Raw genomic sequence first — 23,739 nt, forward strand, 5'->3', positions numbered from 1 at the left:
TTCTCTTTCTCCCTGTCCTTTTCTCTCTTCCCCCCTTCTTCTGTTCTTTCTCTCTCTCTTTCTCTGTCTCCCCTTCTCTTCCTCCCTGTCCTTTTCTCTCTCTGCCTTTTATCTGTCCCTCTTCCTTTCATACTCTCTCTCCCTTTCTCGTCTCTCTCTGCTTTCGTTTTCCTCTGACCTTCTCCTTCTCTCTCCCGTTCTCTTCCTCAGAACCACCCTTGCTGTAGCCTGTCACCTTAACCCCCTTTATTGCTGGGAAGCAGGAGACTTGCCAAAACCTGTTCCTGAGGTGCCTGTTGGGAGTGGTGGACCACCTTTGCACTGAATTGTTTGGAAGCTATGCCCCTCCAGTGGCCCCACCCCCCAACATCAAGTTGTTTGGTTTCCCCAGTGGGACAGAGGCTGAGAGTTCAAATCCCACCAGGAGGCTAGAACACACAGCGAAAGGGTCAATTGTCCCAAACGAATGCAAGTGGTTTATTAACATTCTTTAGTGGAGAGAAATATATCGCCTGCCTTGTACCCATGTGTAACTCCAGTCCTTGACTCTGCCTTGCCAAGTCACCTTTGCTTTTTGTGGGAAATAAATTAGGCTGATCCAAACACTGGGAGAGAGACAGAGAAAGAGTGCAAAATAAATGCAGTCCGGGTTGTATTTATTAATGGCCATAACTGGCTTAAATCTTTAGCAGGGACAACAACATTTGAATTTGTAAGGTGCCCATAACGTGGTGAATTTGCCAAAGGTTGGATTCCATGCTCTCTCTTCACCTGAAGTAAGGAGTTGGGTTACTCAAGCAGGGGACGTTTCTGAACTTCATTTAACTAGCTGCCTTTTCTCTTTGCAGGTTTGATGACCTCAGCAGTTCGGAGGGCGACCTAGATGAAGGATTTGGCTCTACGTGGTTTCCTTCATCCTGAAGTGTTGGGGGGATATAGCAGGTGCAGGGGAGCACAATGGAACCACTCTGTACGAATCGCTGTTCTCGGCCCTCGTGCCTCTGGACATTACTGGTGGCCTCGCACTTGGCCGTGATTGGCCACGCCAAGGGGGCACTACCTCCCTTCAGGACTTTCGAGGTTTCCGACACGAGCCTGACCCACCTGGTCGTCCACAACAAAACTGGAGTTGTCTACGTTGGCGCCGTGGACAAGATCTACAAGTTGGCGGACAACCTGACCACGCTGCGGTCCCATGTGACCGGCCCGGTGGAGGACAACGAGAAATGTTACCCGCCTCCCAGCGTGCAGTCCTGCCCGCACGCCCTGGCGCTGACCAGAAACGTCAACAAGCTGCTGCTCATCGACTACAAGCAGAATCGCCTCATTGCCTGCGGCAGTGCCTTTCAGGGTATATGCCAGTTCCTTCGCCTGGACGATCTCTTCAAGCTTGGGGAGCCTCACCACCGCAAAGAGCATTACCTGTCCAGCGTCAACGAGGCAGCCACCATGTCGGGTGTGATCATTGAGGGACCCAATGGGACCAACAACAAACTCTTCATCGGCACCCCCATTGATGGCAAATCGGAATATTTTCCCACCCTCTCCAGCCGAAAACTAATGGACAATGAGGAAAACGCGGAGATGTTTGGCTTCGTCTACCAGGACGAGTTTGTCTCCTCACAACTGAAGATCCCTTCGGATACTCTTTCCAAATTCCCAGCCTTTGACATCTATTACATTTACAGTTTTAGTAGCGAGCAGTTTGTCTATTACTTAACCCTGCAGCTTGATACTCAGTTGACGTCTCCCGACTCCAACAGCGAACAGTTCTTCACCTCGAAGATCGTCCGGCTGTGTGTAGGTGATCCCAAGTTCTACTCGTATGTGGAGTTTCCCATTGGGTGCCTGAAGGACGGGGTGGAGTACCGCCTCATCCAAGATGCCTACTTAGCCAAGCCCGGAAAATTCCTCGCCCGGTCTCTGGGGGTCTCCGAGAAAGAGGACATCCTCTTCACCGTCTTTTCCCAAGGCCAGAAAAATCGGATGAAGCCACCCCGGGAGTCTGCCCTCTGCCTCTTCACCCTGAGGAAAATCAAACAGAAGATTAAGGAACGGATTCAGTCGTGCTACAGAGGGGAAGGCAAGCTCTCGTTACCCTGGCTTCTCAACAAGGAACTAGCCTGCATTAATTCCGTGAGTACAAAACATTGAGCGATGTTCCACAGTCTACAGCCTTCTCAAAAGCACTTTCCAGACCCACTTTCTGTCTTTGTTTTGTTTCTGAATGGTTGTAAAGTGTAAACACACAGGGAAAATTAAATTGTAAACAGTTGATGCCTGTTAATTGGTGTCACTGTTGGGAATACAATGCAACTGTGGCTTTATGAATGCCAGTTTTAACCACTTAAATTCATTATAAGGTTCCTGTCTTGGCCTTGCCTTCAGGGAAGAAGATGTTGGCCCGGAGCCAGCAAGGCCACTGTGAAACTGCCAGCCAGGCAACAGCTTTCGGTTTGAGAAGTCAGGAAGTTACGCAGAATCTGTGTTAAGCCTTGGTTGGGCCACACTTGGAGTTCGTTGTGTAGATTTGGTCACTCTGTTGTAAAAAGGATATTGTGGAGAAGGTGAGGGGAAGATTTATGAACATGCCACCAGAGATATGTACAGACGTGGAGATCGATTGGGCTATCAGGATGAATAAGCTGGATCTATCTTTCTCATGAACAGAGAAAATTCAAAGGTGCCGAATCTATGGGCCAAGTGCTGGAAAATGGGATTAGAATAATTTTTGACCAGTTCAGACTCAATGAGCCAAAGGGCCTTTTTCTCTGCAGCCAACGCTGTTCCCCATTGGGGAAAAAAAAGTCTACTCTCCTATTCATCCTGCTAAAATATGGAACCTCTCACTTTCCCACATTGTATTCTATCTGCCATTTCTTTGCTCTCTCCCCTCACCTGTCTATGTCCTTCTGCAGCCTCCCTGCTTCCTCAACACTACCTGTCCTTCCACCTATCTTTGTGTCATCTGCAAACTTAGCAACAGTACCCTGGCTTCCTTTGTCCAGATCGTTAATGTATGTTGTGAATAGTTGTTGTGCTAACAGTGACCCCTGTGGAACTCAACTAGTCACTGGCTGCCAACCTGTAGAAGACCCTTTATCCCCACGCTCTGCTGGTCAGCCAATCCTCTATCCATGCCAGTAGCTTGCCCATAACACCATGGGCTTTTACCTTATTTCGCAACTTGCTGTGTGGCTCTTGTCAAAGGCCTTCTGGAAATCCAAATAGATCACATCCACTGGTCCTTCTTTGTCTAATCTGCTCGTTAACTCCTCAAAGAATTCTCTCAGACTTGTCAGGCAGGACCTCCCTTGACAAAGCCACGCTGACTCAGCCCGTTTTACCTTGCACTTGCAACTGCTCTGCAATCTCATTCTTAATAATCGTCTCTAAAATCTTACCAATGACCGAGGTCAGGCTAACTGGCGTATGATTCCCTGTCTTCTGCTTCCATCCCTTAAAAATAAATGTTGCATTAGCCATTTTCCAGTCCTCTGGGGCCCTCCCTGACCCCAGAGATTCCTGAAAGATCACTGCCAAAGCCTCCACAATCTCCCCAGAGAGTCTTTGTCACTTACTTGAAGAGTGGCAGGGAGTTTCTGAAATAACTCCACCAAGGCTGGTATCCCATCACCAAGTCACCCTTTATTTACACACACACACAGTACAGGACTCTGACCTAGCACCTCAGATCCACCTCCCAGAATCCTGACTCTCCTGTTTATGTCTGTTAGCCAGGGCTCCCTGATTGGGCCAGTAAACAGCCCAAATCAGGGAACTCACGTTCTGTGAGGTCCACTTGGCTGATCTCGTTCCAATGACTGCACTTTCCTTGGCCATTAAGTCTCGGAGTGGGATTGGTACCCCAAACCCCTGGCTCTGATCACTGCACTGCAAGTCCTACCCCTATGGCTACAAGTGAACAATAACAATGGAGGGGGATGGGTTATTAGGATCAAATCTGTGGAAAACCAGATATTTTCCTGGATCCTCAGCACCTTTCTACCCATTTTGTGCAAGACTCTGCAATGTTTAGTCGAAAGGAGAATGGTGAAACAGCATTCCTGTGCCCAGTGACAGCATTTACGAGGATCAACTTAAGAAATTCTCATGTTTTGTTTCTCATGAGGTGGTACATGAGTTTCATTCCAATAGGCAATAGCAGCAAATCTGGTCTTTGTGTTGAGTGGGCGATGTGTTTTCAGTGACTGTGCCTGGGATGGTCGAGTGCCTATTGGATGGATTTTGAGTTAGACAAAACACAGATTCCCTTCTCTACCTCCAGCCAATGGCCACCTCCCCTGGCTGCTCCTCGTACACAAGAACAAGACTGTGTCATCTTGGACTCGGCAGAATCAGTTGTGGTGACTACTTGTTGTTAGTATTGTAGCATCTATGTACAGCAGGGTATAGGAGCTGAATGAGGCCATTTGGCCCATTGAGTCTGCTCCACTATTTGATCAGAGCTGACATGTTTCTCAACTCAATGGAGGTGAGCAGGGTTATGCCTTCTCCCCATAACCCTTGATCCCCCAACCAATCAAGAACTTATCTATCTCTGTCTTAAAGACAGTCAATGACTGGCCTCCACAACTGTCTGTGGCAATGGGTTCCACAGAGACACCAGTCAATTGCTTCTTACTGATGTGGGTCGAGGGTTGAATATTGGGCCCAATACCCCACACAAGGCTGGTATTGAGGCTGATGGAAGTTGGAATGGTGCATTGAAAAGTGCTAAGGCCATTTGACACAAGAAAGAGTAAATCCGCAGTTTATTGTTACATTTTGGGAAAATTTACTATCAATGTCTTAAGCTGCTGTGACTGTGTGAGTAGCTGTTGACTCATCTTGATGAGCTGAATGATCGCATTGAATTGCAGAACAGGATGGAAGGGCCAAATGGCCTCTTGCCCCTGTTTCCTATGTTTCTATGCCTCAACTTCGCCAGCCCTTTGCTTCACTGCCTTCGAGCTCCCAGACTGGAGGGTGATCTCAGAAGCTCCTGGCTTTGTGGATCAACTGGAGTTGACCTACTCTGGTCTTTGAACCTGAAAATGTCTGTTTTAGTTCAGTCACAGTGAGCCCTGGCAGCATCGGCTGTTACACTGGGGCGAGACTGCTCATTTTTAACAGCTAGTGAGACAGGCTGCAGGAGGCGCCAGCTGTGTCCGAAGGGTGAGTGGGTGAGAGGAGATGGTGTGCAGCTTGCAGAACCCCCTCTGGATTAACTTGTGCTGCCTTAGCATTTTACTTGTCCCCAGTCCTATACTGGACCAGATGGACCTCTTGGCTCGATCGCCCTCACTGACAGATTTTTAACTATTTAATTGTTCACGGGGTCTAGGTGTTGATTTCTTTATTGCCCATTGGTAATTATCCCTTGAGAATCTGGCACAGTCTGTTTGGTTTAGGATACCCACAGTACCGCTGGGGAGGGAGTTCCAGGATTTTGACCCAGCGACAGTGAAGGAGCGGCGATGTATTTTCACGGTCGAGAGTGTGTTGCTGGAAAAGCTCAGCAGGTCAGGCAGCATCCGAGGAGGGGGAGAATTGACACTTCGGTCATAAGCCCTTCATCAGGACTCATGATGATTGCCCGAAATGTGGGTTTTCCTGCTCCTCGGATGCTGCCTGACCTGCTGTTCTTTTCCAGCACCTCCAGCACACTCGACTCTGATCTCCAGCATCTGCAGTGCTCACTTACTCCCATTGGAATTCCAAGTCAGGGTGGTGAGTCGGGAGGGGAACTTGCAGGGGCTTTGGTTTTAAGTACAGCGGGTGGTCGGGCCCAAGGCCTATGCTGTCTGAGAGTGCGGTGGAGGAAGATTCAGTGTTGACGATTGGAAGGGTCAGCCTTGACCTGAAGAGAAAGAACTCTCATGGGTCAAGCCGGAAGGAGAAGAGATGTGGAGCCAGCAAAATTGCTCTGTCAGAGACTTGGCACAGACACGATGGTCCGAAGGGCCCATGCTTGCGTTCTGTCATGTTGTTGAGCTCTGTTCAAAATGCAGCCACTAGGTTCAGAATGGCAGTGACCTCACTGCATTCCTCAACCATTCCAACACTTTACATTCAACAGCTCTAGCTGGTTTGATTTCTCTGGCACTTGGGAAGGAAATCTGCTGTCCCTTACCTAGTCTGGCCTACATGTGACTCCAGACCCACAGCAATGTGGTTGACTCTTATCTGCCCTCTGGGCAATTAGGGATGGACAATAAATGCTGGCCTAGCCAGTGATACCCATCTCCTGTGAATGAACATATATAAAAAAATGTGCTAGACCATGAGACAGTGATGCCCTTTTCCCCCTCTTGCCTCTGTGCCATGCTAGATACATCTCCAAGTTGGACGAGGAACCTGTGGTCAATTTGCCTACTTGCAGTCATGTGACATGCCACGCTGGGGGAGAGGCCTAAATTGCTTGCTTTTTAAAACCAAAGCTGAGCACTTTGCCCTTAACGAGTTAATTAGAGGCTTAATTATTTATTGATGTGTCAGCGATAGCATTACCAGTCCATGTGTACAGCTGTATTTGTTGTTTCACAGTGTTTATTGAAACACTGACACAGTTGGAGCTGAGCACAGTAATGATGATGAACCTTCGCTGTAAAGTCTGCCTATCAGTGGCAGATTGTATACAAGAGGATTACCAGATTTGGAAAGGTTCCACGTGAAAAGTGAAATACCGCAGATGCTGGAAACCTGAAATAGAAACAGGAAAAAGAAAATGCCGGGTAGGCCTGACAAGTCTGTGGAGAGACAGAGACCGAATTAATGTTACACATCAATGATGTCAGTCAATTCTGCTTCTTTCTCTATGGATCTGCTTTGACCCCCTGAGTGTTGTAGGATGAATCCTCACCACTGTCCATCGTTTTGGTGCAGAGGGATCTGGGTGTCCTACTCCACTAATCGTAGGTGATTAATATGTAGCCTCAATGAATAACTGGTCAGAGCATTGAGTACAGGAGTTGGGATGCCATGTTTAGGCTGTACAAGATGTTGTTGAGGCCACTTTTGGAGTACTGAGTACCATTCTGGTCTCCCTGCTACAGGAAGGATGTTATTGATTGGAGAGGGTGCAGAAAAAATTTACAATTTACTCGTCCCATTTGCCTGTGTTTGGCCCAAACTCCTTTAAACCTTTCCAATCCATTTACAGAGGAACCTCGATTATCTGAAGGACACGGGCGGGGGGGGAGTGTTTTGTTCGGTTAATCGAATTCTGGATAATTGAATGCCGGATAACATAGTTTAACCGAGAATCGGGATCTTGCGATCTTGCAAGGTAATCCGATATTCGGACAATCGAATGCTGGATAATCGAGGTTCCTCTGTACCTGTCCAATGTCTTTTCAATGTAACTATACCTGTATCCACCACTTCCTCAGGCAGTTCATTCCATATTAGAACCACATAAAGGTTTGAGTTATAAGGAGAGGCTGGATAGGCTGGGACTTTTTTCACTGGAGTGCAGGAGGTTAAGGGGTGACCTTATCGAGGTTTACAAAACCATGAGGGACATAGGTAAGTAAATAGCGAAGGTCTTTTCCCCAGGATAGGAGAGTTCAAATCTAAAGGCGAAAGGTTCAAGGTGAGAGGTAAGATTTAAAAGGGACCTGAGGGGCAATGTTTTCATGCAGTGTTGACCTTACATGGTATGAACTGCCTGAGGAAGTGCTAGATACAGGTACAGTTATGACATTTAAAAGAATTTGGTACATGGATAGGAAGGGTTTAGAGGGATATGGGCCAAATGCTGGCAAATGGGACTAGATTGGCTTGGGCTATCTTGTCGGCATGGACGGGTTGGACCGATGGGTCTGTTTCCATGCTGTTCATCTGTGTCTCTATATCTGTCAGCCAGGGCTCCCTAATTGACCAGATTAACAGCCCCATATACTGTGAGAATGACCTGGCTGACCGCATTATAGTCACTACAGGAGGGTGAATAACCAGAGGGTAATGACAGGGTCAATGTTAATGTCACCTTCGGTATGAAAGCGATGCTATAGTTTGTTGGGTGCGTGAGCACAGCAGTGACAACTGAAGCTGCTGCTAACCTATTTGGGTTGATTAATCTCCACACTGGTACGTGTTTCATTTTTGCTCAAATTTAGAGAAGCTTTAAGGGTACAGTCAGGGCAGGAATAGTTCAAATGTGGTGGCATTTTAGATTTTGAAATGAGAATCTTCTGTCTGACCATCAGACCTTTCAGTCAAGTAAATGAGCAGCACGCTGCCTCACTGCACAGAGACCCATTTTCGATTCCACCCTCAGGTGACTGTCTGTGTGGAGTTTGCACATTCTCCCCGTGTCTGTGTGGGTTTCCTCCGGATGGTCTGGTTTCCTCTCAGTCCAAAGATATGCAGGTTAGGGTGGATCGGCTAGGCTAAATTACCCATAGTGTCCAGGGCTGTGTAGGCTGGGTGTATTGGCCATGGGGGTTACAGGGATAGGATAGGGGGATGGGCCTGGGTTGGGATGCTCTTCAGAGGGTCAGTATGGACCTGTTGGGTTGAATATCCTTTTCTACACTCTGGGGATTCTATTCTGTAAATAACACTCATTGACCGCAATATACTACGAACTTGTCTCAGGCAGAAATGTGACTTATTTTGGTGGTTCCTTTGATATTGAACAAAGCTATGAAATGTGAGGCAGGAAGGAGACTCTGTCTGCTGTACTCAGATAGGCTCTGATCACTTTTAAAACCTCATCTCCAGAAGTGCAATAACAACAAAAACGTGCTGTTGTCAATTTATGGAAATTTCTAAAAATAATGCTCTCGAACTCCAGAAAAAAATCGAGCAAAGCTGTTGGTATCGACAACATTTCTGGCTGCTCCCCTGTATTCTACCCTTCAACAAATTGAGATTTTCTAAAATACTGCTGTCCATGTCTCCTGACTCTCATCCAACCTTGTTCACCTTGCTGGCTCCTGGCACCTGAAATTCACATCCTCGTTTTCGATTTTCACCCGATCTATGATATTGCCTCACCCCACAACCTTCATACAATCATGCAGCGTAGAAACAGACCCTTTGGTCTAACCAGTCCATGCTGAACATAATCCCAAACTAAACGAGTCAGACCTGCTTGCTCCTGGGCCATATCCCTCCCAACTTTTCCTATTCATGTACTTATCCAATTGTAATTGAACCCACATCCATTTACATGGAACATAGAAGAGTACAACACATTACAGGCCCTTCGGCCTTCGATGTTGTGCCGGCCTTTTATCCTACTCTAAGATCAAACTAACCTATGTACACTACATTGTACTATTTTCCATGTGCCTATCCAAGAGTCGCTTAAATGTCCCTAATGTATCTGACTCTACTACCACCGCTGGCAGTGCATTCCACACACCCACCACACTCTGTGTAAAGAACCGATCTCTGACATCTCGCCTCAGGAAGTTCATCCCACATGCGAACCACGCTCTGTGTAAAATATTTGCTCCTCGTGTCTTTTTTAAATCTCTCTCCTCTCACCTTAAAAATGTGCCCCCTAATCTTGAAATCCCCCACCCTGGGGAAAAGACAACTCTCATTAACTCTATCTATAACCCTCATTATTTCATAAACATCTATCTGGTCGCCTCTCAACCTCCTGCACTCCAATGAAAAATATCACAGCCCATCCAACCTTTCTTTATAACTCAAGCCTTCCATGCCCCTCAACATTCTGGTACATCTCTTCTGAACCTTTTCCGGCTTGGTAATATCCTTTCTCTAACTGGGCCTCCAGAATTGGATACAGTATTCCAGAAGAGACCTCACCAATGTCCTGTACAATGTCAATATAACTCCCATACTCAAAGGGCTGAGCAATGAAGGCAACCATCCTATCTATATGTGATACAAACTTCAAAGAATTATGGACCTGAAACGACACAACCAGCTATCCTGAGTAGCCACACACACACATGACAAGCAACATGAATTCGACTGGGACAACACTACCATTATAGGGCAAGCCAAACAGAGAACAGCCAGGGAATTCCTAGAGGCATGGCATTCATCCACAAACTCCATCAACAAACACATCGACCTCGACCCTCACCTAGACAGGGGACGAAACATTTGCAAGACAAATTCCCAGCTCGGCGAACAGAACCACAACCCCTAGGTCCTTCTGATATCCAGCACTACCCAAGGTCCTATTTTAATTGCATGAGCCCTACCCTTATATCAGTTCTCTCTATTTCTCTGATTCACCCCCCTATGGTGGCTGGTGACTCAGTCACCAAGCCCTGAGCTCTGGAGTTCTGGGGAGCAAGTGAGGTCTGCAGATGCTGGAGATCAGAGCTGGAAATGTGTTGCTGGAAAAGCGCAGCAGGTCAGGCAGCATCCAGGGAACAGGAGAATCGACGTTTCGGGCATAAGCCCTTCTTCAGGAAGGGCTGAAGAAGGGTTTATGCCCGAAACGTCGATTCTCCTGTTCGCTGGATGCTGCCTGACCTGCTGCGCTTTTCCAGCAACACATTTCCAGCTCTGGAGTTCTGGCCCTAAAATTAATGAGCCACTGTTGGCTATTTGGCCTTTTGAGCCTGCTCCTCCTCCTTACCTCCCTTTCCCTTTCTTTGAGACACACCTTGAAACCTTTGACCATCTGATGAAAAATCCATGTCACATTGTTCAGTGTTAAAGATTTTTTTAAAAAAAAATCATGCTCCTGGAAATCCTGATGATGCCTCGTTATGTTTGAGGTGCTATATAAGTTAAACGTTTTGTTGTTGTAATATGTTGGCCCAGCTAACATAACTGTCCTCGGAAGCCTTGTAAAGTCTTTGCCCAGGAACTCCCTCCAGTTTTGTTGTGAAAATCAATCAATAAACACTGCATATGCCTGTCTGTTCCACAGGGCACTGACTCACTGACAGCAAACTTGCTTGGAGCCAGTCCCACTCTCTCTCTGTGTTTTCAGGCGCTGTGTCTGCATGTGGCTGAAGGTGAAGGGACTTACATTTCCATAGCACCTTTCACAACCTCAGGGCATCCCAGTGCTTTCCAGCCATTGAAGTTTTTCTTTATTCATTCAGGGGATGATAGTGTCACTGGCTAGGCCAGCATTTATTACCCATCCCTAATTGCCCAGAGGGCAGTTAAGAGTCACCCACATTGCTGTGGGTCTGGAGTCACATGTAGGCCACACCAGGTAAGGATAGCAGTTTCCTTCCCTAAAGGACATTAGTGAGCCAGATGGGATTTTCTGACAATTGACAATGGATTCACAGTCATCATCAGATTCTTAATTCCAGATTTTTTTTGCTGAATTCAAATTCCACCATCTGCCGTGGTGGGATTCGAACCCAGGTCCCCGAGAAGGTTGTCTGGCCTCCAGATTAACAGCACAGTGATACACAGTGTGGCACACAGTAAGCTACCATTAACCAGCAAAGCGATGGTGACCAGATTTTGAGACATTGGTTGAGGGAGTAGGCACTGGGAAGGATTCTGTCACTTTTAATTGGTGCTGGGATCTTTCCTGTCTACTACAGTGTACTGTCTGGGGGTGTTGCCCACTGTCTGGGGGTGGGCAACACCTTCCAGACAATACCCTGTGTCCCCATTCAGATCGGCGTAAAAGACACCATGACATTATTTGAAAAAGAGAGTTCCACCTTGTGTCCCAGAGCCAATCTTTACCCCTCGGGGCTTGGGGACTTTGATTGTATTGCTCTATCTGGAATCTTGCTGTGCAACCAATTGGTCACTGGCATTCCCGCGGTGACCCCGCTCCGAAAGGCACTAGGTTTGGTTATGAAGTGATTTGTGGGCGGCTGAGAGAGAGGGAGAGAGAGAGAACATTCTTGCCCCTCGAAAGGGTGGCACTGATGGACTGAATTCATTGCAACAGAGCACAGAGCTCTCCTCCACCCAACCCACATGGGAGTGCTGTACACTCAGACCAGATAATCCAGTCCGACCTTGTTTTCCTGTGACCTTCCCCATGCTTAGTGCCCATGGGGCAATAGGAATTAGGAGTGGCTATAGACCTCTCGGTCCCTCTAACTTATCCCACCCTTCAATAAGCACGTGATCCACTGGCCTCTCCACATTCCCTCTGACATCCTCCCAGTCCCCTCCCAGCTAATTTCTCGTCCCTTTACTTATGGAGAATCTGTCACTTTTGTTTTTTATGTGGGTGTCCCTCGCTGGCATTTGCAAAGGATATAAAGTGCCTCACATCCTCTAGAAAGTACCTGGTGCATGATAACATTCTGGGCGATGGGCCAAGTGCTGGTAACTGAGGTGAGGTCGAAGGTCAGCTGTCTTGGTGCAGACCCGATGGGCTGAAAGGCCATTCTATGACTCAACTGGCTATTTGAGGAAGAGAGATTGGAAAGCCTGACATAGCCCTCTCCCAGTGCTGCCTTGGCTTCTTCAGTTTAAACTTGCTGAATTCTCTTTGGTTAGAAACAGATATTACGTAATAAATTTTGTTGAGTGCGGGATCTTAAAAATGATTGAAGAGGTTGCCTAGCTCTAATTAAGTTTCTTATCGGTAGATCTTTTGACAGTGAAAACCACAATAAAGATTCCAAAGTACCAATGATTTTCTTCTATATTTAATTTGATTATGTGATCAGATAAATGTGTTCATTAGTACAGGGTTCAATATTTCCTGTCAATCTTGGCTCAGGCATATAGTCCACATTAAATCCCTGTTTTTAAATAGAATCACCTTGAACTCACAGGACACAGGGACCATTTGGTTTATTTTATTTTGTTCTTTCAAGGTGGGGTTTGCTGGCCGAGCCAGCATTCATTGCCCATCGCTGGTTACGCCGTATAGAAGGTGGGGTGAGCTGCCATCTTGAACCACTGCAGTCCACCTGCTGTGGGTTGACCCACAATACACCTGGGAAGGGAATTCCAGGAGTTTGACCCAGCGACACTCAAGGAACGGTGATATATTTTCAAGTGAGGATGGTGAGTGGCATGGAGGGGAAACTTGCAGAGGGTAAAGTTCCCATCTATCTGCTGCCCTTGTCCTTCTAGATGGAAGTGGTTATGGGTTTGGAAGGTGCTGTCTGAGGACCTTGGGTGAATCTCTGCAGTGCATCTTGTAGATAGTACACACTGCTGCTACTGAGCGTCGGTGATGGAGGGAGTGGATGCTTGTGGATGTGGTGCCAATCGTGTGGGCTTCTGTGTGCTGGACAATGTCAAGCTCCTTGACTGTTTTTGGAGCTGTACCCATCCAGGCAAGTGGGGAGCATTCCATCACATTGCTGGATTCTAGATGGTGAACAGGCTTTGGGGAGTTAGGAGTTGGTTATTCTCTGCAGAAATCTGACCTGCTCTTATACCTGCTGTATTTATATGGCTAGTCCAGTTCAATTTGTGGTCAATGATAATCTCCAGGATGTTGATAGTGGAGGATTCAGTGATGTTGATTTTGTTGAATGTCAAGGGGCCGGAGTTAGATTGTCTCTTGTTGGAGATGGTCATTGACAGCACTTGTTTTGTGAATGTTACTTGTAAACCTCAGTGATTGCCAGCTGATAATCCTTGACTCCACTCCATAAGACCATAAGAAATAGGAACAGGAGTAGGCCATTCGGCCTCTCAGGCCTACTGTGCCATTCAATAGGATCATGGCTGATCTGACATTCCTCACATTCACTTTCCTGCCATTTCCCTGTAACCCTTAAATCCCTAACTGATCAAGAATCTCTGTCTCAGCCTTAAATATACACAGGAACTCTGCCCCCACAGCTCTCTGTAGCAAGGAGTTCCAAAGACTCAGAACCTTATGAGAGAAGACATTCGTTCTCATCTCAGTCTTAAATTGATGCCCCTTTATTCTGAGACTATGCCCTCTGGTCTTAGACTTTCCCTTGAGGGGAAATGTCCTTTCAGCATTGACCCTGTCAAGCCCCTTAAGAATCTCAAATGGTGGCATGGTGGCTCAATGGTTAGCACTGCTGCCTCACAGCGCCAGGGACCCGGGTTTGATTCCAGCCTCGGGCGACTGTCTGTGTGGAGTTTGCACATCCTCCCCATGTCTGCGTGGGTTTCCTCCGGATGCTATGGTTTTCTCCCACAATCCAAAGATGTGCAGGTCAGGTGAAGTGGCCGTGCTAAATTGCCTATAGTGTTCAGTGCGTTAGTCAGGGGGAAATGAGTCTTCGGAGGGTCGGTGTGGAATTGTTGGACCGAAGGGCCTGTTTCCACACTGTAGGGACTCTATGAGTTTCAATGAGATCACCTCCCATTCATCTAAACTCCAGTAGAGTCCCCAACCTGTTTAACCTTTGTTCATGAGACAGTCCCTTCCTGCACTCTCTTACCTGTTCCCCAGAACTCTTGATTCCCATACACCATGTTCTCTTGTCGTATAATATATTGCACACATTGATTTCTGGCATGTTTTATTAATTTACTTACTCTTAATTGAAAAACATCATTTGAATGTATAATATTTAGTAACAGAAAAGCAACAAAATGTTTGCAGTTTCTGTTGGGTCCCGCTAATCCTGGTCAGTTTTGAATTATTATTCATTCATGGAATGAGGGTGTTGCAGGTTAGGCAGCATTTATTGCCCGGGGGCAGTTGAGAGTCAACCAAATTTCTGTGGGTCTTGAGTTACGTGTAGTCCAGACCAGGTAACGATGGCAGCTACCTTCCCAAAAGAACATTCAGGATCCAGATGGTTTTTTCCGACAAATTATAATGGATTCATGGTCATCATTAGACTCTTAATTCCAGATATTTATTGAATTCAAACTCCCCCATCTACAGTGGTGGGATTGGAATCCAAGTCCCCAGAACATTCTGTGAGTTTCTGGAATAGCAGTCGAGGGTGTGGGGCTGGAAAAGCACAGCAGGTCAAGCAGCGTCCGAGGAGCAGGAGAATCGGCGTTTCAGGCAAAAGTCCTTCATCAGGAATGAGGCTGTGAGCTGAGGGGGCTTAGTGATAAAGCCGAGTTGGAAGGTTGGATCTGGGATAAGGTGGGGGGAGGGGAAATGAGGAAACTGGTGAAATCCACATTGATGCCATGGGGTTGGAGGGTCCCAAGGTGGAAGATGAGGTGTTCTTCTGCCTGGCGTCGGGTGGCGATGGAGGAGGCCCAGGATCTGCATGCCCTCGGCGGAGTAGGAGGGGGAGTTGAAGTGCAAGGCCATGGGGCGGTGGGGTTGGTTGGTGTGGGTGTCCTGGAGATGTTCTCTGAAATGCTCTATGAGAAGGCTGGATTAACAGCCCAGTGATAATACCACGAGACCACTGCCCCTGCATTTAGCAATGCTTGGTCCATGATGGTGGGATTGGACCACAGCATGCTGTTAGCCCTCCCCAAGTGGGACGTAGACAAAATATTTGAGGGCCACTGATCTGGAAGATGGGCTGTTTGGTCACATGGGAGTTTGGAGGAGAAAGTGAGGACTGCAGATGCTGGAGATCTGCATTCCTGAAGAAGGGCTCACGCCCGAAACGTCGCGTCTCCTGCTCCTTGGATGCTGCCTGACCTGCTGCGCTTTTCCAGCAACACATTTTCAGCACATGGGAGTATCGCTGGTCAAGAGCTGGTCCTAATTCCAGGGTTCTATGTGCATGTGTATGCCCAGGAATACTCTCTGTCTTTCTCACTTTCTCTCTCTCTCTTTCTCAAGTCATTAATGCTGTATCGGATTGAGTTGTGGTGCTTGTTTTGGTCACTCTAGAGCTGAAAATTAACCAACGGTTAATGGGGACTTGTGGAGGTGGTAGCGAAGGTGGAGTTGAACTGTTCGTAAAGTTTATGGTCATTACTTTGAGGGGTGGAACTTTCATTGTGATTACGATTTAGTTTCTAGCTTTGTTGAGCTGAAACACCAAGCCCCTATGCCTGACTGATGTGTGTTTTAGTGAAAAAAAGGCACATTTTTTCAAAGCTGTCACACTCTCTCTCTGTTCTCTATCTCTTGCATGATCTACCTCGTTAAAAGTCACACAACACCAGGTTATAGTCCAACAGGTTTAATTGGAAGCACTAGCTTTCGGAGCATCACTCCTTCCACAATCACCTGATGAAGGAGCGTCGCTCCGAAAGCTTGTGTGCTCCCAATTAAACCTGTTGGACTATAACCTGGTGTTGTGTGATTTTTAACTTTGTACACCCCAGTCCAACACCGGCATCTCCAAATCATGCTCTACCTCTGTCTTGTTATCTGCCTCATGGTCTCTCTCTCATGCGCTCTCTCTCATGTGCTCAACCTCTTGTGCTCTCACTCACACACACACACACACACCCTCTGTCTTGCTTTCTCTCCCTCTCCCTTGTGCTCTCTCTGGTATTTTCTCTCACTCTGTCTGTCACACACTCTCTCACACTTTCACTCTCGTGTGCTCTCTCTTACTCTCTCCCTTGTACGCTCTCTCACACTCTCTCTTTGGCTATCTCTCTTGCAAGTTTCTCTCAGCTGCTCTCCCTCTGGTTCTGCTCCCTCCCCTCCCCCTCCCACACATTCTTTCATGTGTTCTCTCTCTCCCATTGATCCTGTTGGCTTTCTCTCTCTTGTCGTCTTTTCTTCTGCCGGTGTCAAACTAATTACCAACTGTTGTGAGGTTGTAAGTGTGAGAGTCAGAGACTGTGTGGAAAATCTGGAGAGTGAAGCTGCCCAGGGAAACGAGGGGCTGACTTTCATTAAACCAGCAGCGAGCAACGACACAGGAGATCAGCTGGTAGTCATTAATTCTTTTGAACTAACCTTTTGGATGATGCCTCCATGTGGTTTAATTAAACCCAGCGAGCTGCTGTGTGAAGCAAGAGATTCCCATTAGCTGCTTGAACTTGTCGGCAGATGGGAAACAGTGAGGGGAGATGAGGAAGGCTCTCTCGGATGAGAAGAGTGCAGCTCAGCTGAAAATTTCACCTCCCCTCGTGCCTGGAATCAGCTACGGGCACGACAATCCCCATTCATAAATATTCACATCCCACACAATGCAGTCTTACATCCCTAATTTGTTTCTGATTCGCTATGTTTAATTGTGTTCGATGTCTTGCCTCTTTTTTTTTCCCAACACTGGCTCTGTCGCTCACCCACCATCACTAACTCTGCACTGCCCCTTGGTTGTGGCCTTGCTAGTTCATTCAGTGGGTACGTCCCTGTCCCAGTGAAATGGGGGGGGGGGGGGGCGGGGGCAGGAGGCTGGAACAACAGCAGGCCGGGCAGCACCAGATGGTGGAGAAGTCGTTGTTTCGGCTCTAACCCTCCTTTAGGTCCCTGGGAGGAAAGTCGACTTCTCCACCTCCTGATGCTGCCTGGCCTGCTGTGTCCTTCCAGCCTCCTGCTTGTTTATCCTGGATTCCAGTGTCTGCAGTTTTCTTGACTCTAACTGTGAAATGGGGACCAGGTCTGAGTTGGCATTGACGATGTGCCTCTTGACTTACCTTTGTCCCTTTTCCCATATTTCAGAACCAGGATTCTTGCCTTCACTTCCCCTGCGCCCAGCTATCCTAACAGATTGGAGGAGCAAATTACTGCAGAGGCTGGAATCTGCGGATCACAGTGGGTCAGGCAGCACCCCTGGCAAGAGAACAAGCTAACGCTTCAAAGCTAGATGACTCTCCTTGGCTGTTCTCCCACAGTCATAGAGTCACAGAGTCATAGAGATGTACAGCATGGAAACAGACCCTTCGGTCCAACCCGTCCATGCCGACCAGATATCCCAACCCAATCTAGTCCCACCTGCCAGCATCCGGCTCATATCCCTCCAAACCCTTCCTATTCATATACCCATCCAAATGCCTCTTAAATGTTGCAATTGTACCAGCCTCTGGCAGCTCACTCTATACACACACCACCCTCTGCATGAAAAAGTTCCCCCTTAGGTCTCTTTTATATTTTTCCCCTCTCACCCTAAACCTATGCTCTCTAGTTCTGGACTCCCCGATCCCAGGGAAAAGACTTTGCCTATTTATCCTATCCATGCCCCGCCAACCCTCTGTCAACCTGTAATACTCTTCCTCTACTTCTGCTAAGTCCTGTTCAGCCTTTGTGCTTGCCAACCTTCATTGCTTGACTGGGTGGCACAGTGGCTCAGTGGTTAGCACTGCTGCCTAACAGCACCAGGGTCCCAGGTTCAATTCCAGCCTTGGGCGATTGTCTGGGTGGAGTTTGCATATTCTCCCCGTGTCTGCATGGGGTTTCTCCCATAGTTCTAAGATATGTGGATTGGCTATGCTACGTTGCTCCATAACATCTAGGGATGTATATCAGGGTGGGGGGTGGGATAATCTTCAGAGAGTTGGTGTGAACATAGAACAGTACAGGCCCTTTGGCCCTCGATGTTGCACTGACCTGTGGAACCAATCTGAAGCCCATCTATCTGACACTATTCCGCTTTCATCCATATGGACTTGAGAGTGTGTTGCAGGACAAGCACAGCAGGTCAGACAGCTTCGGAGGACTAGGAGAATTGATGTTTCGGGCGTAAGCCCTTCATCAGGAATGAAAATATCATTCCTGATGAAGGGCTTATGCCCAAAATATCAATTCTCCTGCTCCTTGGATGCTGCCTAACCTGCTGTGCTTTTCCAGCACCACACTCTCGACTCTGATCTCCAGCATCTGCAGTCCTCGCTTTCTCCTATCCATATGGACTTGTTGGGCAGAATGGCCTGCTTCCACGCTGTTGGGATTGTATAAAAGAGGGAGACAATGTCTTGATTTTTCAAATTCTTATCCTGGGTTTCAAATCCCTCAATGGCTTCGCTATTCTCTTCCCACCTGGAATCTCCTCCAATCTCTGCCATTCTCTCATTCTGACCTTTTCTGCATCCCTGATTCCCGTTGCTTCACCATTGGAGGCTGTGCCTTGAACTGCTTGAGCATTCCCTCTCTCCCTCTAGATGCAAGAAAGAGGAAGGTACAGTTTTAGATTGAAAAAGGCACCAAGGGTTATGGGGAGAAAGCAGGAAAATGGCATTGAGCTGGAACATCAGCCATGATCATATTGAGTGGCGGAACATGTTTGAAGGGCTGAATGGCCTACAGCTGCTCCTCATTCCTACTTCTGTGTCCCCCTCTCTCACCCCGTAGGGGTCAGAGTTTAAGGATACATGGTCGGCCTGAGATGTTGAGAAATGTCTTCACCTAGAGGGTGGGGATCCTGTGGAATTCTCTGCCACAGAAAGTGGTTGAGGTCAAAACATTGGATATTTTCAAGGAGTTGAATACAGTTCCTAGGGCTAAAGGGTGTGGGGAGAAAACAGCAGGAACAGGGACTGAGTTGGATGATCAACCATGGTTATAGTTTTATTCATTCACAGAATGTGGGCATTGCTAATCCCTAATTGCCCAGAGGGTAGCCGAGAGTCACCAACATTGCTGTGGGTCTGGAGTCAGGTGTAGGCCAGACCGGATAAGAATGGCAGTTTCCTTCCCCTAAAGGGCTTTAATGAACGAGATAAATTTTCCTGACAATGGATTCAGGGTCATCATTAGACATTAAATTTCAGATTTTTGTTGAATTCAAATTCCACCATCAGTTTTGGCAGGATTTGAACCCACATCATGAGAGTTCTCTCAGTTATTAGAACATAGAAAAGTACAGCAGAACAGGCCCTTAGGCCCACGATGTTGCGCTGAGGTTTAATCCTAATGTAAAATATAATAACCTAACCTACGCACCCTTCAACTCACTGCTATCCATGCGCATGTCCAGCAGTCGCTTAAATGTCCCTAATGACTGCTTCCACCACCACCGCTGGCAACACATTCCATGCATTCACAACTCTCTGCGTAAAGAACCTACCTCTGATGTCTCCTCTATACATTTCTCCTAATATCTTAAAACTATGACCCCTTGTGCCAGTCAATCCTGCCCTGGGGAAAAGTCTCTGGCTACTGGCTCTATCTATTCTTCTCATTATCTTGTACACCTCAATCAGGTCTCCTCTCTTCCTCCTTCTCTCCAGAGAGAAAAGTCTGAGCTTATTCAACTTTTCTTCATAGGGCAAGCCCTCCAGTCCAGGCAGCATCCTGGTAAACCTTCTTTGAACCCTCTCCATAGCCTCTGTATCTTTCCTATAGTAGGGCAACCAGAACTGGACACAATATTCCAAGTGTGGCCTCACCAGGGTTTTGTAGAGCTGTAGCAAAACCTTGTGGCTCTTAAACTCGATCCCCCTGTTAATGAAAGCCAAAACACCATATGCCTTCTTAACAACCCTATCCACTTGGATGGCAACTTTGAGGGATCTATGTACTTGCATACCCAGATCCCTGCATTCCTCCACACTGCCAAGAATCCTGTCTGTAATTCTATATTCAGCATTCGGGTTTGACCTTCCAAAATGCATCACTTCGCATTTATCCAGGTTGAACTCCATCTGCCATTTCTCAGCCCAGCTCTGCATCCTGTCTGTCACGCTCAGCCTGCAATGGCCCTCGATACTATCGATGACACCTCCAACCTTACTAATTTACTAACCCATCCCTCAACCTCCTCATCCAAGTCATTTATAAAAACTACAAAGAGCAGAGGCCCAAGAACAGAGCCCCGCGGGACCCCACTCATCACTGACCTCCAGGCAAAATACTTTCCATCTACAACCACTCTCTGCCTTCTGTCAGCTAACCAATTCTGAATCCAGATAGCCAAATCTCCCTATATCCCATACTTCCTGACTTTATGAATGAGCCTACCATGGGGAACCTTATCAAATGCCTTGCTGAAGTCGATATACACCACATCCACTTCTCGACAGTCATCGACCTGGCTTGACACCTCCTCAAAGAACTCCATAAGGTTTGTGAGGCATGACCTGCCTCTCACAAAGCCATGCTGATTGCCTTTAATCACACTATGCTTTTCCAAAGAGTCTTAAATCCTCTCCCTCAGAATTCTTTCCAAAACTTTGCTGACCACAGACGTAAGACTAACTGGTCTGTAATTGCCAGGGATTTTCCTGTTGCCCTTCTTGAAAAGTGGAACAACATTCGCCTCCTTCCAATCCTCTGATACGACTCCCGTGGAGAGTGAGGAAGCAAAGATCCTCACCAGCGGCTTAGCAACCTCCTTTCTCGCTTCCCAGAGCAGCCTCTGATATATCTGGTCTGGCCCTGGGGACTGATCAATCTTAATGTTTTCAAAAATTTCCAGCACATCAACTTCATCAATTTTAATCTTGTCAAACCTATATCCCAACTATTAATCTAGCAATGATGCCACTAGGACATCACCTCCCTGGGGGGTTGCAAAACTGAGCAGTTCTTGGATTGGGATAGGGTCACAGATCATGAAGTGTTGACAAGCATCCTCTATTCCTCATATCCAGAGATAAAAATCCAAAGAATGTGAATTTAGTTTTTATTTCGTCAGCACTACCGATACTAGTGATCTGATAATCATCTCACCATCACTACCAACACGAGTGATCTGATAGTGATCTGACTATCACTACCAACACTAGTGATCTGTTCGTGATCTCACCATCACTACTGACACTAGTGATCTGATAGTGACCTCACTATCACTACTAACAATAATGATCTGATAGTCATCTCACCATCACTACCAACACTAGTGATCTCACTATCACTACAAACACTAATGATCTGATAGTGATCTCACCATCGCTACCAACACTAGTGATCCGATAGTGGTCTCACGATCACTATCAACACTAGTGATCCGATAGTGATCTCACCATCACTACCAACATTCTGGGGAATACCAAGGATTGGTTACCGAACTCGACATAGCCGTTGAGTTGTAAATACAGCTTACTGAATAAATACTATGGTCACGAGAGCAGGTCAAGGACAGGTGACTAACTCACCTCATGACTCCTCACAAGTCAGGAATGTGATGGAATACTTTTGACTTGCCTGAAGGAGAGCAACTCCAACAACACTCAAGGAACTCGACCCTTTCCCAGGATGAAGCAGCCTGTTTGATCAGGAACCTACCGAACACCATCGTTGTTTCCTTACTCCATCAACTAACACACGAGGCAGCGGTGTGTGTCATCTGCAAGATGTGCTGTAGAAGTTTGACAAAGCTTCTTTGACAGCACCTTCCAAAACCACGACCACTTCCATCTAGAAGGACAAGGGCAGCAGAAACATTGAAACACCACCCCCTGCAAGTTCCCCTCCAAGCCACTCATGATCCTGACTTGGAAATATATCGTCAGTTCCTTCACTGTGACTGGGTCAGAATCCTGGAATTCCCACCTTAAGGGGATTGTGGGCCAACCTATAACACAAGGACTGCAGCGGGTCAAGAAGACCCCACCTCCACCTTCTCAAGGGCTAGTGAAGATGTACAATAAATGCTGGGCCAGCCAATGACTCTCATGTGTCATTGAAGGAACTAAACAAAATGGAAAGGTTGTGCAATTGAAACCCCCTTTTATTCCACATTCAGTTTCCACTGGCTATTTATTTGCAGCAATGTGTGGAAGCCTGGTCTTTAATTACTAGACATTGCAGGGCAATCCTCAAGAGGTGACAAGCCTACATGGCTCATAGTTGGGTCTGGTGATTTATTGCCAGGGTTGGAGGATTTGAGCGATCAGGAGAGGCTGAACAGGCTGGGGCTGTTTTCCCTACAGCGTCGGAGGCTGAGGGGTGACCCTATAGAGGTTTAAAAACTCACGAGGGGCATGAATAAGGTGAATAGTCAAGGTCTTTTTCCTAGGGTAGGGGAATCCAAAACTAAAGGGCATAGGTTTAGGGTGAGAAGGGAAAGATCTAAAAAATACCTAAGGGGCAACTTTTTCACGCAGAGGGTAGTGCGTGTAAGAGATGATCTGCCAGAGGAAGTGGTAGTGGCTGGAACAATTGCAACATTTAAAAGGCATCTGGATGGGTATATGATTAGGAAGGGTTTGGAGGGATATGGACCAAACCTGGGACTAGATTAAATTAGGATATCTGGTCAGCATAGACGAGTTGGACCGAAGGGTCTATTTCTGTGCTGTATATCGCTATGTCTCTCTGATTCTGTGCCGGCCAAATGCCTTGCTCAAGTTGACACTGTTATGTGCTTTTAAAATCTGTTTTTGAAAACGTCACTGTGGAAATAGAATAATCAGTCTTGTGACTCTTCTGTCAGATAAATTGGTTGAAGAAGTTTATGCGGGATGACCTTTTTATTCTCTCCTTTATCAAATGTTTAGCTCAATCAACAAATAGACCACAGCCTGAGTGCAAGAGGTTAGTTCATCACCAAAAACAAATGCCGTCAATGGTTTCATTTTCCCACTTATATAGGGCAAAGTTACTCCTCATGAAACAATTATGTTGAATGACTGAGAGATAAAACAGGATATTTGCATAGCCTGCACAAAGGCAACTCCCAGAGTACAAACACCAGAGCAGTATTTATTTAAATAATTCAGTTAGCCTATTATTGCACAGCCCTCTGGGAGTCAACATAACAGTTCAACACTGGCTGTAATTACTGAGTTTGCATTTTCAATGATTAAGAGAACTCTATTAATCAAAATAAAAGTACCTCTTTATAGCGGAGGCAGTTGATGCCAGTGGGAGGACACGTTCAATATTGAGGATATGTTGCTGCTTCCAGAATCTGCAGTGTCCCTGTCTCACCTCCAAGTCAGAGGTCAGAGGTTTGGGTCCCACTCCCAGAGTGTTGAGTGCCCATCCAGAGCAGTCCTAAGGTGAAGGTGGCATCCTGTCTGCTCCCTTGCATGGATTTAAATGGTCACATGACACTGTTTTGAAGAAATGCAGGGGCAATAATTACTGTCATGCTTCACATTAAG

The 23,739-nt window shown here is 46.9% G+C and overlaps 1 protein-coding gene across 3 annotated transcripts in view; it reads left to right on the top strand.

Annotated features, from left to right (window-relative positions):
- LOC122558816 (plexin-A1-like) overlaps positions 1 to 23,739 on the top strand; it is a 463,903-nt gene that overhangs the window by 70,098 nt on the left and 370,066 nt on the right. For all 3 annotated transcript variants that reach the window (XM_043707609.1, XM_043707608.1, XM_043707607.1), the window contains exon 2: positions 849 to 2,136. In XM_043707609.1, the coding sequence (XP_043563544.1) occupies positions 958 to 2,136 (1,179 nt within the window). In that variant the 5' untranslated portion in view covers positions 849 to 957. The remainder of the gene's footprint in view (positions 1 to 848; positions 2,137 to 23,739) is intronic.

This window comes from Chiloscyllium plagiosum, chromosome 18 (assembly GCF_004010195.1).
Source record: "Chiloscyllium plagiosum isolate BGI_BamShark_2017 chromosome 18, ASM401019v2, whole genome shotgun sequence".
Classification (NCBI taxonomy): domain Eukaryota; kingdom Metazoa; phylum Chordata; class Chondrichthyes; order Orectolobiformes; family Hemiscylliidae; genus Chiloscyllium; species Chiloscyllium plagiosum.